The sequence below is a fragment of the Sphaeramia orbicularis genome, chromosome 17 (assembly GCF_902148855.1).
Source record: "Sphaeramia orbicularis chromosome 17, fSphaOr1.1, whole genome shotgun sequence".
In the NCBI taxonomy this organism is placed as follows: Eukaryota; Metazoa; Chordata; class Actinopteri; order Kurtiformes; family Apogonidae; genus Sphaeramia; species Sphaeramia orbicularis.
The window spans coordinates 37,398,003-37,417,319 of NC_043973.1; the positions used below are offsets into that span (position 1 = coordinate 37,398,003).

The 19,317-nt window shown below is 35.8% G+C and overlaps 1 protein-coding gene across 2 annotated transcripts in view; it reads left to right on the plus strand.

The window, feature by feature from the left end:
• LOC115436528 (low-density lipoprotein receptor-related protein 8-like) overlaps window positions 1–19,317 on the plus strand; it is a 262,795-nt gene that overhangs the window by 107,563 nt on the left and 135,915 nt on the right. For both annotated transcript variants that reach the window (XM_030159392.1, XM_030159393.1), the window contains exon 3: window positions 209–331. In XM_030159392.1, the coding sequence (XP_030015252.1) occupies window positions 209–331 (123 nt within the window). The remainder of the gene's footprint in view (window positions 1–208; window positions 332–19,317) is intronic.

Genomic DNA, 19,317 nt, shown 5'->3' on the forward strand with positions numbered 1-19,317 from the left:
TAGAGAGGGCTGCACAGGAATAATGTGTGAGATGATGAGCTTGATCTGCTCTGATTAGAGGAATGATTACTGAGATCCAGATAATGTGACCAGTTGATTCAGTCCTTCTGCTAAGTGACCATGCTCTTATTCTGTCTTAAGCATACTCGTCTCACTCTATTATCCTCTCTCTCTCTCTCTCTCTCTGCCTCTGTCTCTCTTCGAGCAGCCAGGAAAACATGCGCCCCAGCGGAGTTCGCCTGCTTCAATGGCCAGTGTGTCCCGGGACGCTGGCGCTGTGACGGTGAAGCAGAATGTCCTGATGGCTCTGATGAGGCAGAGGAGACCTGCAGTAAGTCAAACCAAACAGCAGATACATACGTAACACACACCATACCTACAGGATGGGGAAGCAAAATTTACAATATTTTAAGGCAGGGATTGAAAGACAGTGTATGACCAATTAGTTTATTGAAAGTCATGAGAATTTATTTGCCACAAGAAAATTGACATAATAGAAAATGTTTTTATTCTATGTGTCCTCCTTCTTTCTCAATAACTGCCTTCACACGCTTCCTGAAACTTGCGCAAGTGTTCCTCAAATATCCGGGTGACAACTTCTCCCATTCTTCTTTAATAGTATCTTCCAGACTTTCTGGTAATAGTTTTGCTCATAGTCATTCTCTTCTTTCCATTATAAACAGTCTTTATGGACACTCCAACTATTTTTGAAATCTCCTTTGGTGTGACGAGTGCATTCAGCAAATCACACACTCTTTGACGTTTGCTTTCCTGATTACTCATATGGGCAAAAGTTTCTGAAAAGGTATGGATAATAGTGTTAGGTATGATTATGACATCAATATATGTTTGGTTTCAAAACAATTGACGTAGTGCCTGCTGAGAAAAAACAACTAAATGTTCATTGTAAATTTTGCTTCCCCACCCTGTACATATTTAACAAACCAAGACTAATTAGTGGAATGCCTAGCGAAGTCAAACAAAAAGCAGGCTAATTTCTATTCAATTACTAACAATGTTAGAAAATACACATTTTTATTATATCAGGTAAGTTATATAGTTCTGCAAAAAGTCTGGAAACACCTAGTGCAGTGCTTTTCAACCTTGAGTTCGGGACCCTATGTGAGGTCACCTGGAATTCAAATGGGGTTGCCTAAAATATCTAGTAATTGATTAAAAAAACAAAACAAAACAACGTACCGATCAAAAAGATATATGGTGAGTTGAGAGACAATCCCAATCCGTAAAAGACATGACAAACTGTGAAGCTGAAACTGCAGCACTGTGGTTCTGTTTATCTGTCAAATGTTCATTGTGGTCAGTTTCAGATGCTGGAGCTCTTTCATAATTCATAGTTGGAGTTCTTGTTTGTTCAGTATTAATTGTCAGCCTTGTAAAGCACAGCTGGACTGACTGTACATATCCTGACCAAAGAAAATAAAATTCTCACTTTGTGCAGTAATCTACACCTGGATTTTCTGTCTCCGTCCATAATAATATACATTATATAAACTACATGTTGTCTAAAAGTAATGTTTATTTGCAACACAGTATAGCAAACTGTTACATGATCAAAAACAAATTAATTTGAGCAAAAAAAAAATAATTCTGTTTTGAATGTCTGGGTTCGCCAGAAATTTGTGATATTAAAATGGGGTCATGAGCCAAAAAAGGTTGGGAACTACTGGTTTATATGGATCCCCAGTAGCTTCCACCATAGTGGTTGCTACTTTTCCTGGGGTCTGTTGAACTACAGATACAGTTACCAAATCCTGACCAAGGAAAATAAAATTCTCACTTTGTGCAATAATCTCCACCTGGCTTTTGTGCCTCCGCCCATAATAATACTCTTTATATATACTAAATGTTGTCTAAAATTGCAACATAGTATAGCAAACTATTACATGATCAAAAACAAATTAATTTTAGCAAAAGAGATGTCTGGGGTTGCCAGAAATTTGTGATGTTAAAATGGGGCCACGAGCAAAAAAATGCTGGGAACCACTGACCTAGTGTTTAGTTTTTGCAGGACAAATGCAAGTTCCTTTGATTATATGTAACAAACTATGTAATTTAATGCCCTGTCCACACTAACACATAGGATTTTTGAAAGCAAATATGTTCTTCCTCTGTTTTTAAAACATTCTGTCCCTCAAATATCCAAAATTTTCTTTGTTTTAGTGCAAAAAAGTAAAAATTCAGGTTATTCACATTTAATTGTGAAAGAAAGTTTATAATTATTGACATTTTCATGATGTGGTTTTACTTTTTTGAATTAAAGGAGTGATATTTAGCTTTTTTGAAAAATGGAATTATGCATTTTAAAACATTTCCCTGTGGTCTACATAAACTGTAAATGCTCTGCTTGGGTTTGAATTCTTCATTAATTCAACTCTACAGGTCCATCTTCAACAATATTTCCGAGTAATGACACAAGAAAGGTTACTTTGACCTGAAAAAAAAAAAAAATAAATAAATGAATGAATGAATGAATGAATGAATGAATGAATGAAAAAAAATAAATAAGAAAGGTCATTTTGAGCGCTGGCCCTTTAAATGCATGAGCCACTTCAGGCCCCGCCCCCTCCAGGTTGTTGACTGTGCTGCTCTGTCCCGTTTAACCAGCAACTGAACATTTTACATAATCGGCTCGAAGTTTGGACATATTTTCAGTTTTTACTACAACCGCTGCTGCTGACAAACAATTATGTCGTACTTGGAGAAATGTTCATCGGAAGTCTTGACCTTATATGTGCAAATGTAGTGATGTAACTAGTTGTAGATGTAACAAATTAAGCAGGAATTTAAACAGGTTGTAGAAATCCACTTAATTTTTGCCAAAATGAATATAAAGGTAGTTTTGTAGCACCTGGAGGGTTCAAATTCAAACTTTATGAGCTATTCAGGTCCAAATACACAAATAAATGAACCAAAGACCAATCAAAGTGGGTTTAGTAAAATATGCGGAAAAATTTGGAGTTGTCATTATTGATAGATTTTTTGGCTGTCATTTTACTAATCTGGCCTGTTTGAGATTAAATTGGGCTGCATGTGACCCCTGAACTAAACTATACCCCTGATATACATTCTATTTTGCAGTGGTACAGTATTTTCAGATCTGAGAAATGAACTTGGTTTGTAAGGAATTTAAAAAAAAGCTGGTTCAAGGTCACCCAAATGTTCCTGTTGCCTAATGTTAACAGTTGAACAGGTTCCTCAGGGGTAAATATCTGCAGTTGACTAATTGCAACAGCATTTTGAGAGTCACATCTGGATCCATTGTCATGCCTTAATCTCAGTCCGTTTAATTTGACTCTCCTGGAACCTGTATTCAGGTTGCTAATTTGCCTTCTTATCTCAGCTCTGGCGGCGGTTCAGGCGTATTTCCTGCCTCCGTCCGCCCACACACTTCACTGCTCAATGCTGTCTGATGGCGAGCGTAAGAAAGACCTCGATTACCTCTCTGCCAAGCTGTTAGAGCCAGGGATCTCTGCTTGGTTGTCTTTTAAACCCAAGTCAGTCGAGCTCACCCACACACAAGTCCTGATTGAAGGGGGGGGGGGGGGGGGGGGGGGGTTAGGTGTGTGGAAATCTATACAGCTGAAAAGTGGGAGGCTTGAACCGATTATTAATTGCTTACATTCCATCTTGAATGCAATTTTTTCTCTGTACCATGTCTGCTCTCAGGGTTAAATATGAAGGATGTGCAAATAAATAGAAGCATTTGTGTAATTTTACACATTGTGGTTTAATAATGATGCTGTAGGACAGGGGTTTCAAACTCATTTTAGTTCAGGGGCCACATATAGCCTGATATGATCTAAAGTGGGCCAGACCAGTAAAATAATATAAATAACACTGGTCAACAACAAATTTATTAAGTTTTTTGAGCTGATTTTGGTGTGCTGAATCCAAAAATCACATTAATTTTGCTCAATCAGGTCAACTTTCTGAACTGTGCTACTACGTATTGGCTTTTTAACATTTTTAACCAGTTCTCAAACAGTACGACTAAGGACTTCCTCTGGAAAATAGAGAGGAAGAACGTCATCCTCTTAACAGCCTTTAATTAATGCTAATATAAATTAACTGAAAAGATTCTGTACATTCAGTCATCAGTCATTACACTGGTCAACAACAGATTTATTGTTTAAGTTTTTTGAGCTGATTTAGGATCATTTTGGTGTGCTGAATCCAAAAATCACATTAATTTTGCTCAATCAGGTCAACTTTCTGAACTATGCAACTTATTGGCTTTTTTAACATTTTTGCTTACATTTATGGGCATTTTCACATCATATGATACAAAATTCTTTCATATTTCTTGCAATAAACGAGTTCTGAAGATTTTACTTTTGCCAATTTATGATTAATGTTTTTTTTAATATTACAGGTGAATGAAATGGCTTCGACTAGAAGATATTGCAAAAATAAGTCTGACGTATTCTGCTACATCTGCGGTGAATACACCATTGTACCTAACAGGAATCAAGTCACAAGTTTCATAAAGTGTGCTTACCAATCTTATTTTGGTATTAAACTTGGTGACCAAGATAAAGTTTGGGCGCCACACATGGTATGCAAGTCATGCACCAAGTACAAAAAACCTGACCTGATTGAGAAAAACCGATGTCATTTTTGGATTTAGCGGTGCAAAATGGTCCTAATTCAGTTGAAAAAACCTAGACAACTTGCAAAAAACATTTTTTTGTAACCCAGTGTAATAGGATAAGAACTTTGGAGTAAAAAAATTAAAATTCCATAATGAAAATGTTTACATGTACGAATTGTACTCGAACATAACATGAACAAATGCACTACAAACAAAAAGTTGAGGATTTTTCTTTTTTCTGGGTCATTTTTGCAATTTGTAAATAAAACTATGGTCATTAAAAAAATGTTTCAATTCAATACACACACACAAAAAAGTAAGAATCGCTGTGCAAGAATCCCAACTGAAAATAATAGCCCAAAAATTAAAAATATCCTTAACTTTTTGTTTGTAGTACATGAACAACCTGAACATTCCTAACAAAAATAAGTGCAGTGTTAACAATATTATGCCTTAGTTTATCATTTATACGTGTAAATCACAACTTAGAGATCACAGTGGATCTACAAATACACAAAACATTTAATAACAGGGAGAATATTATTAAAATTCCACATATTTCTCTTAAGACATTTCAGATATTCACATTTTTTATAAAAGGCTAGACTATAAATGTAAATATGTAATTGTAATGTAACTTTTTTTACACTAAAACAAAGAGAAAAAATTGCAGTTTTCATAATTTATAGGTTATTATGATAGTATTTTACTAGTCTGATAATTTTTAGATTGAATTGACCTAAAATGATTTTAACATCCTTGGTTGTTAATATCTTCAGTGTAGTTTTTTGCATTTCACAAATTCATCCCAGGGGCCTGACTGGACTGTTTGGCGGGCCGGATTTGGCCCCTGGGCCGCATGTTTGACACCTGTGCTGTAGGAAAACAACAGAAATGGCAGTGGCATGGTGCTATTAATTTAGTAGACTGCAAAAGTATGAAAATGTTTGACCCTCTTCATTAGACAAACTGCTGTACTCTTCTAAACTGTAGATATCACTTGTGTTTTACTGAATACATATTTTTGTGTAAATCATTAAAAAGTCTGATAGTTGACAGATATACGGTGCATTTGGACTCATTTTACTGCTGTATTAATGTATATGTTGCATTTTACTGCTGTAGATGTTTAGGGTTGAACTCATTTTATCTACTTGATGTATGGTATAGATAAGATAATCCTTTATTAGTCTCACAACAGGGGAATTTGCAGTGTTACAGCAGAATAGGGATAGTTATATTAAAATTAAGTATTAAAGTGTAACGTGAGGGTTCGTTGGTGGTTAATGGTTCACTCTTTATAAAATGGGACACCAGTATAGAGACGGATTTCTTCTTGAACGGTGCTTTACTTTTCACACACGGCAGCTACAACAACAACACATCCTGACACATATTCTCACATGACTGAACTAACCCATCGGGAGCTAGCAGTACTTAGATAGTTAAATGTAAGTGATTTAGAAAGGCAGATTCAACAGATTATTTTAGCTGCTTGTATACTACAAATAGAGCTGCACCATTCTGGAAAAATGTGAATCCCAATTTTTTTGCTTAGAATTGAGATCACGATTCTCAGATTTTTTTTATTGCACCACTGTCAAGGAAAATGGGTTCTTTTACCTCTGATTTGGGTCTTTCATATCACTCCGCAAATAGTCCGGTCACTTATGGTCCCGGTTGCTAAGCAACGTCAGCTCATCTGTGAAAGTTTGCAGTGCAAAGAAACTTCCCAGCCGGCACAATGGAATTTTTTGAATATAAAATATTTAGAGAGGGCGAGACTTTTGATTTTTGGTTAAAGGCCAAGTTATCCTCCGAATAGTGCATAAGTCAGAGAAGTGAAAGTGAAAAGACACTTGAATCTGGTGGTGGTTCAGCTTTTGTGGGCATTTTTATTTGTAATGCAGCCCATGACATAAAATGCTTAAGAATAGTCCGTGTTTAGAAATGAGATCGCATACATGTGTGAATCGAGATCGCAATCTTTTAATGATTAATCACGCAGCCCTAACTACAAATGAGAATATTAAAATGTGTAAATATATAAATAATAATTCTGCAAACATAAATGTTAACAGTTAACCCTTAGGGGTCCACGGTCACGGCTCTGTGACTGAATCACATGACATATTCAACACATCATAGCGTCAGAAGTTGGTCACATAGACCACTAAGGACAAGTGTATTCAAAAGTGCCGACTTGAAACACTCTCCCCCTTTTTATTTGATGCTGATAGAGCAAATACAAACGGAGATATAACAGTTTGAACTCGGAGCAAACAAACATGAATAAAAGTATAAAAATGAGGTGGGGGGGGCATTAGATTTCTGACCATATCTTTGTCATTTTTTGTCCTTTTTAAAAATGGAAAAAAAAAAAAAAACAACTGCCAGATCTGCAGATTCTAATCCACAGACTGGATTAACATTACATGTAAGGGTGAGGATGACCCCCACCTGAACCACATGCGGAAACTGGGAGGACCAGGGGTGGGGGGAGGGGTGAGAGATCTGCTATTATGTCAAATTTTGAGTATAGTTTTAATTTATGACAATTTTAATTTTATATACCTAATATTTGGAACCAATATTCACTTTTAAAGTCTTTGAAAAGGTTCCTTAAGCATTTTAGTGTTATTTATGCAATAAATTATAAAAAAAAAATTCGAATCAGATTTTATATTTTTTGTGTGTTTTTTGGTCTTTTGTGTTGATATAGTAGGTTAAGGTGAAAAAATAATAGGCACGTGAGGTAGATGAACTTGCGCTGAAAAAAACAAACAAACAAACACAGGTATAGTAAACATTTCTTTATATAGTATACAAAGGCAAAATCCAAAGTACTCAGAAACGGCTAAAATAGGCTCAGACCACAAAGGGTTAAGGTTGAACTCATTTTATCTACTTGATGTATGGTTGGGTAATTTCATCTAAAGCAATGAATCTTATTCTGGAAGATCATCAGACGTTGGTATCATCGTTGTCCTGTGAGAATTGCATATGTCTAAAAAGTCAAATTTTCCATAAGATAAGATAATCCTTTATTAGTCTCACAACAGCAGAATTTGCAGTGTTACAGCAGAATAGGGATAGTTATATTAAAATTAATTATTAAATTAACAAATTTAAAAAGAGAAATGTGTAAAAATACATATAAAGTATCACTCAGTCGAAACAGTAATAATAAATAACTACATAAAAGAGCAAAGTATGGAGCATTACAATTAGGGCTGTGTATTGGCAAGAATCTGGCGATACGATACAAATCACAATACTAGGATCAACAATATGATTTATCACGATATATCATGATACTGTTAAAAAGGCAATTTTTTTGTTTGTTTCCTTTTTTAAAAATGATTATTTCCTAGAAGAATTGAATTACACCAGAAATCTGTACAAATACTAAATGCATTTTTATTTGATCACAACAGGATCTGATGTTATATCACAAAATGTTTCTGTGTTAAAACTTAAATTATGTTTTACAGATATTACAGTTTAAGATCCTGTTCAAATGTTCATATTCTATGAGTTAAAAACTAACTTCATAACATTTTTGTGCAATCCCAACAAAGGAACTAACATCTGCCTTTCTCAGACAGTAAAAAGTGCTTTTAGGATGCTTCAAATAACCGTTATTTACTAAAACAGTGTTAAATAAGATATAAACAATAAAGAAAAACAAAAACAAAAATGAACCTCCCCCATATCTGCATTTGAATAAATACTAGGCCTATAACGGTACATGTACCGAACTGAACCGTTTCAGTTCACACCTGTTCGGTTCGGTACACAGCTGTACTGAAATGGCACAGTATGATAAGAAAAAGAAAAAGGAATGAAAGACGTCGTTCGATGCGGAACTTTAAATCCGCGCAAGTTTCACATGGACATATTGAAGGACGCACACATTGACCCTAAATATGAAATAGCAGTTGATATAAGCTTAAAAAAAACAACAAATATGACGTGAACCTGGAAGGAAGAGACTGAAGACCCTCCACCATCAGTCCAGTCCAGTTTGGATCAGTTCAGGTTCAGGTGAAAGACAACAACGAGGAAAGAGATGTTAATAAGATGGACGTTGTTTGGCCCCTAGGAACTACAGTAGTTCTAAAACACTTACACTAGCTCTGTCTGTCTGTCTGTCTGTCTGTCTATCACGTACGCTGTATAACAGAGGAATAAATAGAACGTTGAAAGTATGTCAAGTTTCACTTTCGTTTCACGACAGCGTTTGTTACGTTAGTTATGGGCCGCACCCCCAGGTATATAACTGCGCGCCCCCCCTACCCCCCGGCTCCAAAAAAAAAAAAAAAAAAAAAAAAAATCCCCCGTGCACACAGGCACACACAAATACACACAGTGGCCTGAACAGTTTGTTCTCTGTCCTAAAATAAATAATTTAGTTCATCGTGTTGTCAAAGTTTCTCTTCAGTTTGTTTAAACAGAATACCAGTTTACCTTCTTCTTAATGTTGTTCTTCATGTGGAATTTTTATGTTATTTTTATGCAGAACGTGAACTGACAGAATTGTGATTAGATTTTTCTTGTTTGTTCGAAACTACCTTTCAGGGAAAAGTGCAATACTAATGTTTAAAATACATTTAGTAATATTAAGAATTTATTTTATTTTATATTTGATTTGTAGCAGCAGAATTATATTATTTCTGTTTTTCTATATTCTATTGTCTCCAAAAATTGGGGGAAAAATTTAAAAAAAAATTCATAAATGCATTAATAGACATTTTGAGGGGTTTTCTTTCTTCCCGTACCGAACCGAAAAAAAACGAACCATGGCTTTGAAAACTGAAAACGTACCGAACCAAAAATTTTGTGTACCGTTACAGGCCTAATAAATACCTAAAAATATTGATACAGTACTTTTTAATATCAATATAGTATTGTGAAATGAAATATTGCGATATATTACAGAACCGATATTTTCTGACACCCCTAATTACAATGGAATATTGATGAGTTCAGAAGGGCAGACCTGTCTCCATGTTAATAAAAGAGGATTATTGAGTTTAAGACATGATTTTATTTTTTCTAAACTTTTCACTTATAACCAATATTCATAATCTGCACTCTTGGAGATACATGCTTTCCAAAAAGTGGTTATCATGGAGTAAAAAGCATAATATTTTCCACTGTAGCTGAGTATGAAGTTGCTGTGACCAAGACGGTGAAAGTAAAAACCTGAGTGATGTAGACTTTCAAAACAGGATTTGAGATTGAAGTTCCAGTTTGTCAAGGTAGCACATGTTGAGTTAAAGTGCCAAGAGCTGGCTCAAAGTGCGCTCAGGGCCTATAATGATGATCTGTGTTATGGCAAAGTTAAGCTGCCATCCCCTCTTCTACCACAGCTTGGCAATTATGTGGGGAGAGACGGCTTTAGCTGATTCTGAAGGTTTTGCAGGACAGAATGGAGCCCTGTGGCACCTCATATAAAGCTGGAGAGGAGATAAAGCCATCGACAGACACAGCACATTTTCTTGTTTGAAAAATGTCAGGAGAACCACTGAAGGCCAGTCCTACAGATACCAACCCATGTTCTCTACCCTTCAATAATGCTGTGATTCAGTGTCAGGCTGAGATCAAACAGAACCAGCGCTGGGAATTCACCTGCATCAGCCTTCGTCCAACTATGGCTGGTGACTCTCAGAGTTCCAGACACAGGGTTGATTTGCTATGGGAAACCCGACTGAAACTTCTGGAAAATCATATTACTGATCAGGACTTCCTACACTTGAACTGAGATGATTTTCTTAAGGATTTTTGCTCGAAAGTAAAAGCTTAGAAATCTGTGATTACAGTCCTGCTGGCACTATCTCTAATGAAATTGAAAAATATATTTAAGAGAAATTCTGGTTCTATCCAACATTAATATCCTTCGATTTTAAAATTTTGTTTAAACTAATGTTGGCAGAGAGTGAAAATAAATCAAGCAAGGGTAGGAATTTTTTTTTTTTAATCCAAGTGAATCTTTTGGAGGACATTCATTCTAGTTTTGTTACATTTTATTGGCCATAGATGTAGAAGTGTGGGCCGGTTTGATGAATAATGCAACAGCTTTGGCAAGTCCCTAATGTCACCCCCAGAAAGTTGAGTGCAAGGAGGAAGACATAAAGGGACCTCTGAAGGATAACAAGTTTATATTGGAAATCCAATTAAAGATAAATGAAGGAGGGATTCATCTCTTGGCTGCAGAACAGAGAGATACAGATCTGGGCTGAGAAGAAAGCCATTTATATGGAAATCCTTTGTGTATTCTGACGGGCTTCAACACCAACAGTAAAAATATTTGTGGCTCTTTGTTTTTGTAAAGCAAATAATAATATTAGATTTTAATTTCCTCATATTTTTGACCAAAAGTATGTGTTTTTTGATTTAAACCAGTGTTTTTCAGCCTAAGGGTCGGGACCCCATGTGGGGTTGCCTGGAATTCAAATGGGGTTGCCTGGAATTTCTAGTAATTGATAAAAAATTAAAACTTACTAATAAAAATTTACATTATATAGCAGTGGTTCCCAACCTTTTTTGGCTCCTGACCCCATTTGAACATCACAAATTTCTGGTGACCCCAGACATTGAAAACAGAGACATTTTTTTTGGCTAAAATCAATTTGTTTTTTATCGTGTAATAGTTTGCTATAATATGTTGCAAATAAATGTTAATTTTAGGCAACATTTAGGCTATATAATATACATTTTTATTAGTAAGTTTTAATTTTTTATCAATTACTAAAAATTTCAGGCGACCCCACGTGAGGTCCCGACCCCAAGGTTGAAAATCACTGTTGTATAGCCTAAATGTTGCATAAAATTAATGTTTATTTGCAACATATTATAGCAAACTATTACACAATCAAAAACAAATTAATTTTAGCAAATAAAATGTCTGTTTTGAATGTCTGGGGTCGCCTGAAATTTCTAATAATTTATTTAAAAAAAGAATTAAAACTTATAAATAAAAACTTACATTATATAGTCTAAATGTTGTCTAAAATTAACATTTATTTGCAACATAGTATAGCAAACTATTACATGATCAAAAACAAATTAATTTTAGCCCAAAAAAATGTCTCTGTTTTGAATGTCTGGGGTCACCAGAAATTTGTGATATTAAAATGGGGTCAGGAGCCAAAAAAGGTTGGAAACCACCGATTTAAACTTCTCTTTTCGGTATAGACTGTTATTTCTGGTGTTCTTTGAATGTGCTAACCAGGAACATTGAGGTTCTATCTGTAATAGACGAGGATAACTATACCACTCAAGGACTTTTTCTGCTGATTACAGTTTAAATGAGAAATGTCAGATCAAGGCTGCCTCACAAACACAATTGCAAATGTGATCTACTTCACCATCCCTGTCTTTCTGTGTAAGTGGGTCCAACTGTGTTATAATCAGGCTTTAGAGACAGAAGGAAAAGAGACCCAAGAGTGGACATTGTATGAATTTGCCTGCCTCTTTTTAAGCAACAACCGCCTCTTTTCACCATCGTGAATGGCTCTCTTATCATCTGTCTCATTAACCTCATTTCACTGGTAAATTACCTGCCTGTGCCAGCCACTTGGTGAGATTACCGAGCTATAATGAGAAGTGTACATCTGGAGGAAAAAAAATCTCTTGATGCACGGCATTTTGATTAAACTGAAGATGCATAAAAACAACGTCTGATTAGGGCTGCTCGATTATAGGAAAAAAAAAAAATCACGATTATTTTAGCAATAATTGAAATCACGATTATTAAAAACGATTATTTGTTAACCTTAAAGTTGTTTATTTTTTTCTAGCAAAACAATGTAAAATATACTCTTTAAACATAAATAAAGCTTTTAACCACTAAAACAAAGTATGTTCACTTTTGTACGAAACAAAAAAATCTTTGAATGCAATAAGTGTACTGTAAATTCAAGTATGTTTCCTTTTGTAAATAAATAGTGCACTGGAATTAAACTGCTATAGACCTGCCATAGAACTGCAGCAATAAAAAAAAAAAAAAACTCACGTAAAGTGCAAATTATAAATTCCAGTATGTTCAATGTAGTATGAAACAGTAAATTTAGTGGCGTGCCGTGAGGTTTCAGTTCAGGCCTTCTGTATACATCAGCCATCTCGAATACGCACACTAGGGTTATACAGGTTAGGGTTAGGTTAATACGGGAGTTGCAGCGTAAAGAGATTCGGAGACTGAAGATTGCATTGCGGGCGAAGTTGTAAACGGAGTTGTTTTTATGTGTTTTAGTTTTTCATAAGATTATGATAAAGGTGGCGGTGGTTAAACTTTAAATGGTTACAAAGGTTTGTTGTGTTACCGGTCGGTGCGGACACAACTACGAAACACTTTGTGCACGTGATGTGTTTTTGCTCTTCGTCTTCTTCATCAAACCCAAAGTGATTCCATACAATTGAATTTGACTTGCCTTTTTTGTTTACCAAGCACTTCTGCTGTGATTCTCTTGCCGTTTTTCCAGGTCGCTAGGTACAACTGTCCTCTTGGGGTGGACCTGCCGGCTAGCTGGCAGCAGTAGCTTAGAGGGGGGCGGGGCAGAGCAGCTCATGGGAGCTTGCGTGCGCATGAATTAAACAACTCAAAATTAATAATCGTTTTTTCTCGATTACATAATTTTTGTAATCGTTGCGTGTAATAATCGAAATCGTAATCGAATTTCGATTAATTGCACAGCCCTACGTCTGATATTAACATTTAGCTGTGGCATATAATTTAATATCGCAATCCTATGCAACACTTAATCCTAAAACCAAAAACCACCGATCTTTACGTTTATTAACCCTCCGGTATCCCGTCCAGCTAGGTCCTTACTAAGCACCAAATGTGCCTTTTTGGCACACTTGTGGAATAATGTCAAAAAAAAAAAAAAATGATACAGTTTGTTTTTAATTCTTTTACACTTTTTTTTCTATTTCATCAACTTGAGCCGTAAATAAAAATACCAAATACTCAATAATTGTCACATTTTTTAACCCTTTAAATGCCGTGTTTGTAATGTAAACAAACCATTTTTTTGGTTGCAAAAAACACAAAAAATATTTTTTTTTCAATATACTACATAAAAAGTGGATCACATATTATTTGATTTCTGCAGCCTGTCTGGCATATGTCAATGATTAACTCCAACATCGGTTAATTTGCATTATTATTTTCGGTGCTAGGTCAAATGTTCAAAAATACTAGCATCTGTCACCAAGTGTGCGTAAAATGCACACCTATAAATCAAACTATTAAATATTATAAATTGATTTATTTTTCTGCTCTAATTAGATTTTATTTTTGTAAATCAAGGTCAGCTGTAATCATACATATCAAATGGAAGAAATAGTGTGTTTTAGGCACACTTGGGAGACAGATGCTAGTCTGGTCATTTTCTTTTGTTTATAATGTGCAAATTTTAGTTGGTGGCCAGAATTTTAAAGATCATGCAAAAATGAACAACTTTCAGTTCTAACCTTATTTAAATTGTGAAAAATAATATGAAGTTTTTTTTAAATGAAGTGCAAAGTGTGCCTAAAAGGCGCACCCGGATACTGGAGGGTTATTTCAATGTTGTCAAAGTGAAGCTTGTTTTGCTGCTAAATCGCAGGGGGGGCAGGCGGTATTTCACACAGGCTGCATCCAATCTTTAACTTGATAGTTTGCTGTGAGATTTACAAGTTTCCATTATGTAAATAACAGAGAGGTGACTGCACGACTGTTTAACATAGGCTAATTACATCCACCTCAGCGTACACCTTAATGTATCATGCTCCAGTTATGTTAGAGCCTGATAAGCCAGCAGGCTGTACTCCTGCAGATTCTCCAACAAGCAGAAAGTGCTCATCTTGTTTTCCATTCAGTTTGCCTCACAACTCTCATGTACTTTCTGTCGTTTTCAGTTGCACATGTGCACAAAGTTAGAGTGCACACTGACGTTTGCACACACATATTCAGGCTAAGGCATTTTGGACTGTGTGCTGCTGACATCTGTGCCACAATCATTCTGGCTCAGTGAGTGGATTCCCAATTACACGCTGGAGTAGCGTTACACTGTCGTATTAAGAATTCAAATTCGGGCCACACTGAGTGAGTTACTTGCAAACACTGAAAAATGAATGACTCTTTGGAGAAACATGTGAGGTGCCAGAGCTCATAGTTTTTGTATTAGATTAATGTGTAATCAAGAAGGAAGTGGGCCACTGCAGCCAGCTGTGTAGCAGCTTCTCTGCTCCCCCAGCCAATATGGTGACATTCTCATAAACTCTTAAATGCATAAGTCACTCTTAAGGATTTAAAAAAAAATGAGAGGATCTTAGCTTTTTGACTTTCTGACAAAATTGCTGAGTTCAGCTCAGTTCTGGATGTCAGTTTGTTCCCTCTGCTTTCAAATTCATTTCTAAGACTTGACAAGCATGAGGAAACTGCACACCAATTCCACTTCTTTGAAGAAAAGGGACATTTTTGCAAATAGAAGTACAACATTTAAATTCACTGCATTGTGCTTTAAATTTGGTCCTTTAAGTGTTATGTAATTTGTAGTGGATTATAGATATTTCTCTAAAGGAAGTTTTGATGAAAACGTCCTACTGTAAACCTCTTTGTAGATAGTGAGCTTCAAATCCCATTGAGATTTTTCTGGGGGAGTTAATAGCGAAGCCGAGCTTTTACTGCCTTTATTGACTTTATAATGGAGAAGATTTTCTTTGTTGGGATGTTTGCATTGTAGATAGTATGCATTCACTGCAGTGTGTGTGAGTGTGTGTGGTTTCCTGGATGCTTTTTCAAGTGGAAATGTGCGTTGTTGGATGTTAAAAGACAGACATTTCTTGTCTAATTATTCAGTTTTTCTTTTCTTTTTCTTTTCTCTTGAATCTAATTACTTCACACTTAGGGTGCTCAGGTACAACACCTACTACAACATACAGAACTTCCTATACTGCTACAAGCTAATGCACTTTGCTGAAAAAAATCTCATCTTGTAATTTACAAGCTGCAAGTGTGTTCTGCTGTACCAAATCTATAATTCAGGAATAGAAGACATAACCCAGCTAACCCAGCTTAATGAAGCGGTGAATAAGAATGACTCATGCGATCTGAGTGTTTGTACCTTTTCAGCTCTGAGGCAGAAGAAAGAAAGGTTGAATTATCTCTCCAGCATCAGGCACCACAGTAACACTGACATTTACAGGTGTACGTGCTTGTGAACAAGCTTCATACGCTTTCACAGAACACACATCTGCACATGGGTTAGAAGACCAGGATTAGTTAGTGGGTTTTTGAGACATCAGAAATAGAATATTTAAATAGTTTTGTTTTTTGTTTTTTTTCCCCGATGCAGCTGATTGTTTCCAGTGTGAAATATCGATGCATATTTAAACAGGTATTTTTACTGCACAGTTACATGATGTACCATCCTTGACACAGTAAGTAAACCTTTTGCACATAAAAAAATAATCATATACAGCATATACAGTTACTAACAAACAAGTGCAACATCTCACCACCGAGGTAAGTGTTGCCCTCCATTTCTATCCTGAATATAATGTGCTTCTCTGCTCTCCTCATAAAGAAGCAGCACAGACAGAAGGCTGAACAAAACAACTACAAATAATTACCGCTTGTCAAAGCAGCCTACGAATGGCAGTATAGTCCTAGTCAGGTCTATGCTTCCCTTTGTAGGAGCATAAACATGGTTCACTGGGCTCATATATACACATTCACATCATAATTTTACAATATGGATTTAATTTTGCTAAAGATTTAAGTGGTTCTATGTAGTCTGGGGCGCCGTAAACGGGGTTAAACATGACAAATTCATGGGGCCCAGTATTTGTGGGGGCCCCAGTGGATATAGAAGTCGTGAAAATTTCGTCTCAGATCAGCTGTATAAGAGAGGTGGAGAAGTCGGGAGACGAATGTTGAAAGCATGTTAAGTTTCGTTTCGTGATGTTGTTTCTGGACAACCCCCTCTTTTTTTTTTTTTGACTGTATCTGTAGTTTAACAGACCCCAGGAAGAGTAACAACCACTATGGTGGAAGCTAATACGGATCCGTATAAACCAGTGGTTCCCAACCTTTTTTGGCTCATGACCCCATTTTAACATCACAAATTTCTGGTGACCAAAGACATTCAAAACGGAGACTTCTTTTTTCTTTGCGAAAATTAATTTGTTTCTGATCATGTAATAGTTTGCTATACTATGTTGCAAATAAACATTAATTTTAGACAACATTTACTCTATATAATGTATATTATTATGGACGGAGGCAGTAAATCCTGGTGTAGATTACTGCACAAAGGTAGAATTTTATTTTCCTTGGTCAGGATATGTACAGTCAGTCCAGCTGTGATTTCCAAGGCTGACAATTAATACTGAACAAACAAGAACTCAAACTATGAATTATGAAAGAGCTGCAGCATCTGAAACTGACCACAATGAACATTTGAAAGATAAACAGTACCACAGGGCTTCAGTTTCAGCTTCACAGTTTGTCATGTCTTTTATGTATTGTGATTATCTCTCAACTCACCATATATTTTTATCAATTACTAGAAATTTTAGGCGACTCCATTACATTTGTTCTACGCATTATAATAATAATTTTATATATTTATTTTTATTACCTCCGCCAAGGAGGTTATGTTTTTGCTGGCGTTGGTTTGTCTGTCTGTCCGTGTGCAAGATAACTCAAAAAGTTATGGATGGATTTGGATGAAAATTTCAGGAAATGTTGATACTGGCACAAGGAACAAATGATTAAATTTTGGTGGTGATCCGGGTGGGGGGTGGGGGCACTGATCTGCCTTAGCGGAGGTCTCCGCTCTCCAAGTACTTTTCTAGTTAGATTACACTGGTCAACAACAAATGTATTGTTTAAGTTTTTTGAGCTGATTTAGGATCATTTTGGTGTGCTGAATCCAAAAATCACATTAATTTTGCTCAATCAGGTCAACTTTCTGAACTATGCTACATATTGGCTTTTTAACATTTTTGCTTACATTTATGGGCATTTTCACATCATATGATACAAAATTCTTTCATATTTCTTGCAATAAATGAGTTCTGAAGATTTTACTTTTGCCAATTTATGATTAATGTTTTTTTTAATATTACAGATGAATGAAATGGCTTCGACTAGAAGACCTTGCAAAAATAAGCCTGACGTATTCTGCTACATCTGCGGTGAATACATAATAAATAATAGATACATCCTGTTAGAAGATGATTTTTTTTCTCTTAAAACCTATTTTGGGTGAGAACTATATAAAACATCAACTGATAAAGTCACAAAAATGTAATCAATTTTGTGAGAAGATCAAATTTTTCCAAATCAAATTAGCAAAAAAACCTGACCTGATTGAGAAAAACAGATGTCATTTTTGGATTTAGCGGTGCAAAATGGTCCTAATTCAGCTGAAAAAACCTAGACAACTTGCAAAAAACATTTTTTTGTAACCCAGTGTTATGTTTTCATTGGGGTTTGTTTGTCTGTCTGTCCGTCTGTCTGTTAGCAAGATAACTCAAAAAGTTCTGGACAGATTTTGATGACATTTTCAGGAAATGTTGATACTGGCACAAGGAACAAAGGATCGAATTTTGGTGGTGATCTGCCTTGGCAGAAGTCTGCACTCTCTAGTTTTATATTCGACTGTAGACATACTATATATAGGCACTTTATGGCAAGATTCCACAGTGATTAATTGATAAAGTGACTGATTAATAATTGTACTTTACTCCTCACAGTGATGTTCCATTTACAGACAGAACAGGCTGTTGTAACTCTGACCAGCTGCTGAAGAACACAGCTGAACATCTAAACATAAATACGTACAGCCTGTCTAGTGCATGGATGAGTCACACCTTATAATCAGCTGTTGTAAGAACAGATCCTCTCCCATGTCCATCCATTCTGTATCAGCCTATGAACTGTATATATTTCAAAACAGATCCCAAATCCGCTCGACGTTTGTTCACCCACACAAACCAATTTTAACCTGGAAAATCACTTTCATAACTGACCAACTGTGCGTAAACAGCACCACTCTGGCAACACTGTAATTAACTTCAATTTGTAACTACCTGGATAAAGCGACATAGATCAATCATGCTGTGATACTGTACGCCGATCGCATGCAAAAAGCTATAATTAAGCCACTATAGCATCAGTCACCATTGTATTGTGTTTATTGGAGAGTGAAAGCAGCAACATAGACATACATTTATGTGAAAATAGGCAGAAAATCTTGCCTCAGTGAATGTATGTCATGCTGTACTATAGCTATAAAGCTGAGCTAATCATATCATATCAGTTCAGTGCGTTTTCATGCTGCCCCAGAGTGCTTATTAAGGGTTTTTTTGTTTTGTAGTTTCAATCCATGTGCTTTCCGACAAGATTTTTATTTTTTTTTACTGTTGTTCACTGAACGATAAGTTTCGGGGGTAAAAGGCTGACAGCAATAACAAGGTCAAGTCGTGATGATCATATAAAAAGTTAAGCTATTAAACCCTGACTGTGTGGAAATGAACAGTTCTTGTAAAAGGTGATGAATTCTAAGCAGATCTCCTGCCACAAATGACACTACTGAGACGAATCCTCATTTTTCACCCTGATAATAAACAATAAACAGGCGGATCAGTTTATCTGTGACAAATTAGCTTTTATTATGTTGCGTCCTTCTCGAGCAGAAACTCATTAT